The 12,887-nt window shown below is 37.4% G+C and overlaps 1 protein-coding gene across 1 annotated transcript; it reads left to right on the top strand.

Annotated features, from left to right (window-relative positions):
• The first annotated feature begins 5,437 nt into the window (after window positions 1–5,437).
• LOC143882662 (dehydrogenase/reductase SDR family member FEY-like) lies at window positions 5,438–9,656 on the top strand. Its single transcript, XM_077386119.1, has 8 exons — window positions 5,438–5,818; window positions 6,360–6,477; window positions 6,558–6,675; window positions 7,646–7,782; window positions 8,672–8,773; window positions 8,897–8,995; window positions 9,185–9,233; window positions 9,324–9,656. The coding sequence occupies exons 1-8, from the start codon at window positions 5,640–5,642 to the stop codon at window positions 9,536–9,538; spliced, it is 1,017 nt and encodes a 338-aa protein (XP_077242234.1). The 5' UTR covers window positions 5,438–5,639; the 3' UTR covers window positions 9,539–9,656.
• The last annotated feature ends 3,231 nt before the right edge of the window (window positions 9,657–12,887 follow it).

The following is a 12,887-nucleotide window of genomic DNA, read 5'->3' as shown; positions in this document are numbered from 1 at the left end:
ATCTTAATGTGGAAGGAGACTCCATGAACGCCATTAGATGGTTGGAAGGATGATCTCCTCATCCGTGGAAATTTGTTTTTTGATGAGATTTTGGATTGGGAAGAAGGTCATAGGGTTACCCATATCATGTTAGAAGGTTGGTGAATGAATCGGTGGACCATCTTGCTCGATTTGGAGTGGCAAGTGCCGAGTTAGAATTTTTTGATTGCCTTCCCCTGTGAGGATTATCTTGCCCGAGTAATCTTGTATGTGTATTTATGCTCTTTATTTCTATATGTGTTGTTTGTTATCTTGGCTCCACTACTGGTCATGGTCTTTTTCCTTAGTAATAAAAAATCACCAGTTCAAAAAAAAAAAAAAAAAAAAAAAAAAAAAGGGAAGCCCTTGCCTATTGCCCCATGCTGATCAAATGATCGTAGCCCTTGATCCACACATACATAGATTATATGCAAAAATGGTTACGATTGGGTCACTCTTTCCTAAGAACCACTTTCTGGGCCCCAATCTGCCATGTGGATAAAATTGGGTCTGTTGATCTGATCAAGGGTATAGCCAAACATGCCCTAGAAGCCCTCAAATTGAGTACAAATAGAGACCACTTGTACCAAAACCCTACCAATTCAGATGCTAGGCTCTACTATGGGCCATGCCGCCAAATTTCCCTACGTCAAACCTTTGATTGTTGGTTTTTTTATTTTTTAACAGTCCATTTAAAGCCCACATATTAGAGGCATAGAATTGTCTAAGGTTTTGTTCGTTGAATAAGTGCCCTAATTATACTTTACCCGTTCATATTTTTCCAAATCACAAGTTTGGCAACCATGAATATTCCATGGAATATTAATGACTATGAGAGATGAGTAGAGGGCGAGAGACTTGAGAGAATGGGAATGAGGGGGTCATGAAAAGTCCTAAGAAAACAGAGGGGAAAAAAATCCCAATGCGAAGTAGTGGAAATTTCGTTTTTCATTGTTTTCAAGGGATTTCCCATGCTCTCTCCATCATCTATCCACTCATGCCGTCTCAAACTCGCCCCCTGCCAACCTCTTCTCAGATCCTCTCTCACAATTGGGCCCATGAATATTCCATGAAATAATTTTCATGATTATCAAACAGGCCCTTGGAAACTAGTTTCTGTTATGGATAAGCCATGCCCCAAATTCTCCTCTGTCAAACAATCCTAAAAGGCTGTCTTGATTGGAGGCATAAAATCATTGAATATGGGAGAATTGTGGGTGTTTCATCAACAGTAAGGCCTAGCAGATAACTGGTTTTGACTATGAAAAAGTTGTCCTCAGACACCATTTCTTTCATTGGCAACCCCCTCTAGGCCTCTATTTTTACACTACAATGGGGTGGCCCGGATAAGAAAGGGTTCAAATTTATGGTTTCTCTTTTTTATTTGCCTGTCCGCTTAGGGGCCCCAAATTGGAGGGGTGGATTTTGGTTCATGGCTCATCTTTAGCATATGGCTATTCATATATTAATAGTTGGATCATTAGAAAAAATGACCCCCACTTGTACTTCTTCTGGTTCATTTTTCCTTGGAAAATTATGGGCATGCATTATATATGAAAACTCCATTAAACATAGGAGCCTATTTGTTTTTCCAGGAGAGTTTATATTGAAGTCTTTAACAATGCTAAAGAACTCTTTCTCAGAAAATGAATTTAAATGCATCTTGTGATTTTCATTTATTTTTTGTTGCAAAATGAAGGATAGTATTTATGAATTTTCACTTCAAATCTTTAGGATATTTGTACCTTACATAAAATCCAAGTTTGTTTTCACTGGTTTTGGATCTATCTTGCTGCAATCACCTGAGGCATGAAAAAGTAGATGTCTGATCGGAGAAAACAAAAAAAATTAAATAAATGAAATTATACATGAAAAGGAAAATCTACCTAGAGAAGAGACAATAGGCATGGGGGATTGTACCTTGTGTGTGGGGCATGGAATTGGATATGGCCACATGCTTTTTAAGAGCCCACTGCCCCATGGGGAGCATGAATGGCAGAAGTATTGCTAATGATGTGAAGTGCCTGTGGCATTTCTTAGAAGAAACAACGGAAGCTGAAGTATGGATGAAAGAAATCAAATTAACCTAAGTTAGCTACATGCTTTGAAATTAAAAAAAATTACCAAGCAATATTCACTCTCCTACATATGAAAATTATAATAGATGCTCATCAAATAGGAGAGGATAACACATTTTTCACATTTCATATGTTAGGAAAAAAGGATGTTCTGACTAACTAGGATTAGGCATTAGACATTTCCCTAGTGATTAATGATTCCGTGCAAGATTTTATGTGGGCAATCATTCATCTTAGATCAACGATTTGGATTGAAGAGTGAGGTTAAGTGTGAAATTATTAGATTTACCCATTGACAATGTGACCAACAAAGGTTGTAATTAAGGGTAATTAGTGCATCGTATCCTAGTTAGACTTGAATGTTTTAGTGTACTATTAAATTAACTACATCAACGTTATTAAGTTATTAAATGATCATTAGAGTTCAACTACAGTGGAATACTAAATTTTTTCTATAAATAAAGGAGTTGGTCTTGCTTCCATCTAATTGATCACCAAGGGAGATCTTTTCTATCTGAGATCAGATCATCTAGAGAGGCAATAGAAGATCTAACCCAGAACATTGATCATCCAACATGGATGATTGAGATAAGTTAATCCCTTCTGTTTTCTTGATTACTTGCATGATTAGATCAAGAAAACAAAAGGGATTAATTTTAATAGATATGTAAAATAGTTTTATTAGACCAATTGTACTGTGATCATGGCATTTTAAATCAATAAGATAATGAGCTAGAAGATGATTGAATGCCCTGATGCTAGATTTACATCATAGTCCTAGGTTACAATAAACAAAGTCTTGGACTTGGCTAAAACTCAAACTTGTGAGATTGAAATATGTTGATCGTGATTAATGGATAGTGTTATACATAGGTAAATTTCTGGTCATGACTGATCAGAACTCAAAGAAAAAAGAAAAGAAAAAGAAGCCATGGAGGTGGAGGTCGGGGTGGAGCCTAGTGCCCTAGCTAGTAAGACACAACAGGGTCCACCCTTGATTTTCAAGGACCCGTCGCAGCTTCGAAACTCCAACATGGGTGATCTCATTAAAAGAGAAACATAGGAGGAACTGGGCCCCACATAAGCTAGAACAAACAACTTGAGGAACATCTCCATGTTAGCCGGTCTTTCTTCTTAAATAATGTGGGCCCTCTAAAGATGTAGATATTCATGGCTTACGCCGACGCCTAAATTGCATGGTAAAAGAAGAATGACACCATGGTGATTGTCACTCCCAGTATACTAACCAAATAGAAAAGGAAGTTTTGCTTATTTATCTTAAATCCAATGAACAAGATCAAGAAAGTTTTCTCATGACTGGAAACACTAAGTAGCTTATAGGAAGCACTTTTACTTTTGTTTCTTTTTTATAATCACTTGGTATGAAATTAAGGACTGTTCTTAGGCTTCCATGAGATCACTAAACTTCTTTCCCCAGTTATGATTTTCTATCCATCTTCTCTATACCTATAAGATGCTTCCAAGATATTGGTGTTCTGTATTTTACTCACCATGCATACTGTAGAAGGGACAATGATGATCTGTATGATAAGGAAAGAAGTAATGATAAGGAAAAAAAGGGTCTGTTGTGACCAGAGTATAGAATACAAGGTCACTGTGATAGAGGTTGAGAGGCCAAGGGAGGAAGATTTAGGTTTTGTCCTTTCTAGGGAAATGGGTTTTGTCTTTAATTGAAAGGCATGGGGAACAAGGCAACAAAAGAAAGACATCCCCAACATATCAGGGGGGTTGTTTGCCGTCCTTGGTCTCTCCTAACGCCATCAATCTCCTCAAATTTCTAAGTTAATTTTCCAATATTTTTTGACAAACCAGAAATATAAATATATATATATATATTGTTTGAGATTGAGAAACTCATGAGATATTGTTTCTTCATTTTCTTGATTTTTCCTTAATTGGGTTCTATTGAGTATAAATTAAAAGGGGCCCATACTAATATATTAAGAATAGGTGCTTGCTTATTATTCTAATAATAACTTATTGGGACTTGCTAGGAACTTTAGCGGAAAGCCATTTCGCGGGTAGCATTTGCATGATAGAAAAGCCACCTCAGATGAATTAAATGAATAAGACAAAATCTTTCAAAAATTCAAACTGAGTGGCTGTTCTCACATGCAAAAGCCAGCCGCGAAATGGCTTTCTGCGAAATTGCCTAGCAAATCCCTAATTTATTCATCTTGTTAAAAAAAAAAAAATTGGTAACAAGTTCACACATGTGGACATGCCCATACACTCCTGAACAATGCAATAGAGGGGGGGTGTTGCGGTCCCTCTTTTTAAGGAGAGAAGTGCCACCTCATAGCTGACTCTAAGTTTTTTATTTAATACCCTTAATTCAGCCACCTTATAGCTGACTTTAAGTTTTTAATGTAATACCCTTAATTCGTTCCATATGTGGCACTTCTCTCCTAAAAAGAGAGGCTACTACCTTGTTTTAATAGTGTCAATCATCTTCATTTTATACTTTCAAAATTCATTGTCAAAGGCTGTTAAAATTCACAAAAAACTATCAACAGCCAATCAAATAAGTTCTTAAAATCTTGAGGATTGCCATTATCTAAACAAAGGATACATTACTCTGTAATTTGTTGAGAAAGGTTGTTACAAATCCTGAAAAGCTAACAACCTGCATTATCAAAATAAAGGTGTGGATATCAGTAATATACATTTTGTACCAATATAAATACCCATCATTTAGCCGCGCTCCATTATTCTAATATTGGCTCTCTCTTTGTTTTACACTTAATTCTTTCATTAGCTTGTTCCATTCTTAATAAGCTGTCATCAGCCAATCAATGGAGACCAAACTCAAGAGAGAGAGGCAGTATAAAACAAGGTGGTGCACATATTGCCTCCAGAATGACACTAGCAACAATAATAATAAGTTAGATTTACTAACTACGAGTTTTTATATGATGGCCGACCGGGTAATTTACAAGGGCTAGGTGGTTTGCCGCCTAGCCCTCGCTATTTTGACGGTCGGGCATCATATAAATTCTCTACTAACTACTTACTTCTGCTTTTGAAACTCCTTGACCTTTTCCTTGGGTATGAAACTCTCATCTACAATTTTTGGTAGCATCAACCCCTAATGCCTGCACAAAGGCCTTGATGAAGTGTGGGTCCCATTACATATGCCAACAATTAATGGAGCTTATTCAACATTTGTCACACTTACAACATGTAATAATTAAAAAAATAAGAGAAGGAAAGAGGTCTTTCCATTGTCCAGTACTTTGATTCCTTGCCATAAACATTTTCATTATTAAATATGAACCAATAAAATGATATTTCCACCCCCTTTCCAGCATTTCTAATTCTACCCTTTTTCCTTGCCTTTTCTTACCATCTTTTATTTGTCATCTCCTCATTTTCAGGAAAGACAAACAAATGGGTTTAAAAATACAATGAAAGGGGTGGAAAAACCCTTTGCCATTCAGAAGACAACAAAAAGAGAATTCTTCATTCTAGTAAGGCCTACAAATAAGAGAGAGAGAGAGAGAGAGAGAGAGAGAGAGAGAGATGGAGATGGAGAGAAGAGCATGGCTAAGGGGTTTGTGGGAGATGATCAAAGAAGCATTCTGCCAAAAGCTTCAAACATACCATCTACCTTCTTCTTCTCACTTTCTTCCTAACCATATTTCTGGTCTTTCTGTCATCGTCACAGGCGCCACTAGCGGAATAGGATTACACACAGCAAGGTCTCTCTCTCTCTCTCTCTCTCTCTCTCTCTCTCTCTCTCTCTCTCTCATGCTTTATACAGAACAAAATGAATATATCATATTGTAATTTCAGGTCCTATGTGTATACATCTTCAAATTATACAAAAAATACTAATCCCACTGTGAAAAAAGGGAAGAAAATCACCATGCATATTTCAATCTACACCAGTGATTTTTTTTTTCTTTTGGTGCTTGTTCTAACATTTAGAGAGAAAAAAAAAACATTTTCAGGTTTCACACACACACACACACGCCCCCTTCAGAATTTGTAACCCCTCTTGTTTGTCTTTTCCTAAAAATGGATGCATTTTTTGCCTTTTTTTGTTTGTCTTTCGCTTCATTTTCAAAGAAAAGACAAACAAAAGGGGGTGGAAAAGCAGAGAAGGGGTGGAAATATCATTTCCCTTTCTTATAATGTGTATTTCTACATTTATAGGCGTGAGTAAAAGGGCCCCTTGATTAATTGTCAATTTTCTGACAAATTAAAGTTAATTTTTTTTTTCTTCCCTATTTATCACAGGGAGCTAGCTATGGCTGGGGCGCATGTTATCATGGCATGTAGAAACGCTAAAGCTGCAACAGAAATTGCAGACAGTTGGAAACAAGAGGCACATGATAGCAGAGAGCTCCATGTGGAGGTAACGTACGCCGTATGAACATGCGTGTTATTAGAGGCACGCTATTTTACATGTTTTTTGGCACGTGCGTTTCCATGCAGGTAATGGCGTTAGACCTCCTCGCTCTGTCCTCCGTTCAGAATTTCGCAGCCGAGTGGGACCGACGTGCTCTGCCCTTGCACGTGCTAATCAACAATGCCGGTATCTTTCTCATGGGAGGTAAAATTCGCACGTGCTTTGATACAATCAATTTTGGGTCCCATACTGGCCATGAGTCTAATCAAGTCCGTTGATCATGAGACGACCCACATGTTCTAGGTCCTATGCGTGCTGACATCACATGTATAAGATAATAAATACATAAAAAACCAATAATTTTGACTTTTCTCGACTGAACCCAAAAGTAGGCCAGTTTGATCAAGGGACTAGGATCGTCCGATCAAGGTGGGATCAAAGGAGATTGACCATACTTGTAAACGCCAACTAGATCAACGGACCTGATCCTGTCCCCGTGACACATACAAGTCATTTTGTATGAAATTAACTGAAATTTTGGCAAGATTTCTTTTTTCTTTTTCAGATTAAGTAATCACAATTTGTGAAAGAGAAAAAAATATAATAAAGAGTTTAAATCTTTTTTTTCTAAGATTAGCACATATTTCATTAAGGTCCTACTTGGATTGTAAGAAAATCATTTTGGAATTTTTTTTCTTAGGATCTTTTTCGTTTTCACAATTATTTTTTTTCGAAATTTTGAGAACATTGATAAATTTTAGGTATATCATTATAAATTAAAGAGGGAGAGTGAGCGAAGGTTGCTCAATTGTGACCTGGTGGTCATGGGTTCAAGTCACGAAAACAGCCTCTTTGCAAAGCAGGGGTAAGGCTGCGTGCATCTAGCCCTCCCCAAACCCATGTGTTTGGCCGCCCATTATAAATTAAAGGTCCCCGGGAAAAAAAAAAAAAAAACTTGAACTGTGGTGGTACAAATTACTTTTTTTTCGTGTGCAATCAAACAATGGAAAATTGGAAACACATGTGCTTTTGGAAAAGTATTTCTTTACCAAACTTTTTGAGAAAATTCCTGCAATCCAAATAGGGCGTAAAGGTGTACTTGATTATTTTTCATTTTTACCTGAGCAATAACGTAAAAATAATATTTTCTTTTATTATTTCTCTGTTTTTATAGAGCCACAAAGATTTTCTGGTGATGGAATCGAGCAACACATGCAAGTGAACCACTTAGGTCCTGCGCTACTAGCTCTCCTACTATTGCCATCCTTGCTCAGAGCGCCCTCCTCGCGCATTATCAACGTTAATTCAGTGGTAATTTCAACTTAATCTCTTTAATAATTTTCATTCACTGGACTAAATTAAAGAAAAATGAAAAATTAATTAATCGTAGATTATCTGACTAATTGCTCACTGATAACCCAAATGAAATGATTACTTACATATCCCAAAAAAATATAGCAATTGCAATTGAAGTGATATTTTCCACCCGCGCATTATCGAGCATTTCTGTCCCCTCTTCTTTGTCAATAACTTCATTCTCATTCTCTCTTGTTTGTCGTTCCCAAAAAGATAACTCCATTCTCACTCTCTCTTATTTGTCTTTCCCTATAAAATAATTAACTTCATTCTCTATTCTCTATTCTCTATTCTCTATTCTCTATTCTCTATTCTCTTTTGTTTGTCTTTTCCTAAAATATAACTTCATTCTCTATTCTCTATTCTCTATTCTCTATTCTCTTCTGTTTGTCTTTTCCTAAAATATAACTTCATTCTCATTCGCTTTTGTTTGTCTTTGTCTACAATTGAAGGATGTTAAGGAAAACACAAACAAAATGGGGTTGAAATGCTGAGAAAGGAGTTGAAAGTAGTATTTCCATCTGAATATTATCAATGAGGGGGCAGATGTCTACTGTTCAAATTAGGCATGACACATATGTCAATTGTCCTATATATAAATGTGTGTGTGTGTTCCTCAATGAATGGTGCAATTAGTGAAAGCAATAGGGTTGCACACCCAAAGAGGCCCTTGTACAACTAGGGAGATCATCATCAATTTGCCATGGTCCCTAGCAAATCCTGAAAATAATATATTAAGAATAATAATTAACATCAACAACAAGAATTACAATAGAGAAAATGATACTTACATGCCTCTTTTCTCAGCATTTCTCTTGATTAATTCAGTTAATTATGGGCGTAGGCTCATCATTGTGCAGTGGTGGACCCCAGGCAGTGGAACTGTAGGATCAAGGAGCAAAAATTCAGCAGCATCAGAGCCTATGGAGCCAGCAAACTCGCACACGTACGAACATAATTAAGCCCCTAATTAGTGCATATTTATTTGGTAGGGGTTCCATGTATGATTGTATTTTATATTTCATAATAAATAATTCTTGTTGGAGGGTTTTTGTACTATTTTTTGCAGCTTATGTTTCTGAAAACCCTATCCAGCAAGCTCATAGACCAAAGGAAGACTTCCATCCAATGCATTGCAGTACATCCAGGGATTGTCACCACTAATCTGGTGAGTACTCACTAACTCTAGTCCTAAAAGGCCCTGTTTGGATTGTCTGAATTTTCCGCAAAAGCTTGGAAAAGATAACTTTTCCATTGTTTGATTACACAACGTACGTCATTTAAAATGAAGTTTTGCTTGCTCACTATGATCCTAAATGAGTGAACATTCAAAATAATACGTTGAAATCTCTTTCAGGTTCCGGGTTTTCGTAGGAAATCATTTTGGATGTTTGATCCTGCCCAAGGTAATGAGTTCATATTCCATGGAAAAAACAAATCATGGTTGCCAAACTGGTGTTAAACACAGATTATGTTAATCATATTTTTAATCTCAGGTGCGAGGAGCGTGCTATTTTGTGCGACCGGGGGCAACATTGTAGATGGTCTAGTAAAGGGTTTCGCTTACTACTCGTGCAATTGTAAGCCAGCTAGAGCATCGCCCCAAGCATCCGACATGGACGCTTGTCTCGAGGTTTGGCACAAGACAATAGAGATCTTGGGCTTAAATGTGGATTATCTTACTCAAGTTATAGGTCATACTAGCCATTAAAATTAAGATGACAATGGTTATATCAAGCATAAAACTTTTCTAAAAACTTCCCATCATACACACCACTACAAATTACTGTATGCCCTCAATTATTCTTATATTATAACATTATTACCAATATTTGTTCAATTGAATTTCTTTTAAGAGTACAAGGTATGGAAATTCATACATTGGATCATCCGAGCCGATCATCAATCCATCTTCAGATCACTTGATCGATCTAACGGTGATCAAATGGGGGCACACGATCGGTATGTACCCTAAGCAGATGATGGAACCCAATTATGATCCGGGTGACAGTGATTATAATACCTCAAAGAGGGCTGGGATTGCCACCATTAATTTAGGGACTTTTTTTTTTTAATGGATTAACTTAGGCATTTCCACCCTTGCTAGTTTCTCTAGTGTGTGTTTTGATCTTGGGAAAATTAAATTAAAGGAAATGATATTTTTCATAGAAAATATTTCATGAAAAATAAAATTCCAGGTCTAGTAGGTTTGCAGTTTTCCTTGAAAACAAGGACATTTTTTATTTTGAAAAAAAACAAATCCATGAAAAATAGTTTAGCAAACACTGGAAAATTCACATCGAACGGAAATATTTTTCCCTCTATCCAAATAGCCCCTAAGTGCATACCTATATATGGGCTAACCACGTGATTTAGCTTTCTTAAAGGCGTATAAGATAAAGATTATGCATAGTCAAAAGTAAGTTTATCCTAATCGTCTCAGATCAAAGGAAATCATCAGCATCTTCTCAAATCCCTCTCTGTGAGTCAACAACAGCACAATCATTTTCATCTTCTCAATTCACATATTCCAAAAAAAATCAAGATTTGGTATGTGGAAAAATTAGAGCATCTAAACTCTTTTGGGGAAATATTAACATAAATTTTATTCTTAACCACGCATGCCCATCCAATCGAAGGGCCCTACCATGCGACGTGGGCCACAGTCGGATATCGATAACCCATAAATCACACTCTGTGGACCCTACGTACTTTTATTGGGTTAGGCAATGATCATTTCACAAACACAGGAATGATCCATACATGTACTAAACATCCAATGAATCCTCTACGATTTGTTAGATTTTTTTCATTTTTTATTGAAATGACCTCTACACTTTGTTACATTAAAGACATGGACAAGCTGAAATAGTTGGAAATAGGGGTGTAAACGAGCCGAGCCGAGCTTGGCCAGGCTCGGCTCGGCTCAGTCAGGCTCGGCCAGGCTCGCGAGCGGCTCACGAGTCTTACCGAGCTCGGGTTATATTATGTTCACACCCCTCATCTTCCCTGGACAGCCCAACTAGTGTAATTTGACTACTATTTTTACACTATGGGGGGTGGTCCTAGTAACAAATGGGGTTCCAAAAATGAAGTGACATATTTTGCCCCCCCTTTCACTCCCTGGACAACCCTTTTAATGTATAAATTAATATATAATATATATATTTAAAAATATTAAATTCTTAACGAGCCTTAAAGAGCTGAGCCGAGCCGAGCCTGGCCTAAATTAGGCTCGGCTCGTTAAGCTTAACGAGCCTGGTGAGCCGGCTCGGCTCGGTAAGCTTAACGAGCCTGGTGAGCCGGCTCGGCTCGGCTCGGCTCGGCTCGTTAAGGATTCGAGCCGAGCTCGAGCGAGCCTCCGAGCCCGAGCCAAAATTGACACCCTTAGTTGGAAATGCCTAATTTAAAGAGGGAGATAATGGCCTCAAACTTTCAAAGGTATCTTTGAAAATGTGATTTCAAAGGTCAATTGTGTGGTTCTCAAAACCTAAAAATCTAGCTAGATCAAACATAGTAGGGATTTAGCTTTCTAAAAGAGCATATAAGATAAAAGTTGGGCACTCTCCAAAGTTGATTTATCCAAATCCAATCGCAAAATCATTGGGATCTTTCTCAATCCTTTGAGAGTCAAAACTGCCACTATCATTTTACCCACCTCTAATTTCATATTCCAAAACTTTACATTTCGCGTGCCATTATTTAGTTGACCATAACTGACTCTGGCCAGATTCGATACCGACAGCCCAAAAGTAGTATCGCTTTGATCATATTAAGTTCTTATTTCTTAACCCACATTAGTTGATATCCATTGCTCCCTCTCCGTTGTCTCTTTAACATAAAATGGGTGTAAATACAAATTTTACGCCCATTTTTACACTAAAAATGAGCATTAAAGTTGTTTTTGTGTCCATTTTACATCGAAAGAAGCGGAGCCTAAATCGAAGTTTGCTATTGAGAAAACATGAGAATAAATGGTTGTAGATAATCAACTCGAAGCCACTCTAATCAACAAGATAAGAGAAGGATTACGAAATACCCTATGTGTAGGAGCCTTTGGTGATAGAATATGAAAAGGTGGGACATTTTTTAGTTAAAGATGAAGTGTTTTTTACTGATGGGGAACGGCTATACGTTCCAAAGTGCGACAGCCTTAGAAGAAAACTCCTCAAGGACTGATATGATACGAGATAGGTAGGACACCCAGGACAATGTGATACCCTAGCTAGCTAGTCGTACTGTAAATAGCATACTATTGGTTATGGAAGGAAGATGATCTGGAAAACTAGGGTTGGGTTCTCCAAGACCCGACCCGCCCGACCCGAGTTGCAGCCCTAATCATAAAGACAAGATGGACCCAATGCAAGGAGTTTCTAATCGACCAATGACATTCATGATGGGTCTCTTGATAAGAGGTGGAATACATCACAGCCAAGGTTTTAAATTTCGGTTTCGGCTATAATTTCGGGATTCACCAAAACTGAAATTCCAGCCGAAATCCCAAAATTTCGGTCGAAATTTGATAGAAGTAATCCAAACTACAGATTTTTCTCCCGGACCGAAATTTCAGAAATTTCGATCTAAATTTGGTACGTTTCGGGAATTTCGATTTCGGAACGTTTCGGTTTCGGTGTTGACCAAAATTTTAGATTTCAGTCAAAATTTAAAACCTTATCACAGCAAATACAAGAACAAGTCAACATATACACACAAAATACTTGGTTAAAATAGAAAGGTGTGAGACGACAAGTTACTCCAAAAGCTTAAGCTTTTGGAGAAGGCCTTATTTAATCTTTAACACTTTATAACTCTCCCTAACGTGTGGCCCCTCTTTTTAGGGTTGGCCCTATTTTGGGTTTGGCCATTGCATGTGGATTTTTGCTATCAAAGAGGTTTGAACTTAGACTACTTGAAACTCTTAAGCCTCTCTCCTGTGTGACTGGGAAGCTCCAGATGAGCCCAGAGACATTTAGATAGATGTATTTATCCATATAGAAGCTGAAAGCTGGAGACACATGGAAGCTGGAGAACCTAGTAACATACTAGAAAGATATTGGGCG

The sequence above is a fragment of the Tasmannia lanceolata genome, unplaced genomic scaffold (genome assembly GCF_043159265.1).
Source record: "Tasmannia lanceolata isolate RefF3 unplaced genomic scaffold, GAP_Taslan_0.1 ptg000008l, whole genome shotgun sequence".
NCBI lineage: Eukaryota > Viridiplantae > Streptophyta > Magnoliopsida > Canellales > Winteraceae > Tasmannia > Tasmannia lanceolata.
The sequence above is the reverse complement of the archived record's forward strand: the minus strand, read 5'-3'. Positions and strand labels throughout refer to the sequence as shown.

Excerpts from the sequence above, each read along its gene's own strand:
- LOC143882662 (XM_077386119.1), top strand. The coding sequence starts at position 5,640 with ATGGAGATGGAGAGAAGAGCATGGCTAAGGGGTTTGTGGGAGATGATC. Across the intron at positions 6,478-6,557 it reads GCAGAGAGCTCCATGTGGAG|GTAATGGCGTTAGACCTCCT; the intron begins GTAACGTACGCC and ends GTTTCCATGCAG. Across the intron at positions 8,996-9,184 it reads GGATTGTCACCACTAATCTG|GTTCCGGGTTTTCGTAGGAA; the intron begins GTGAGTACTCAC and ends AATCTCTTTCAG.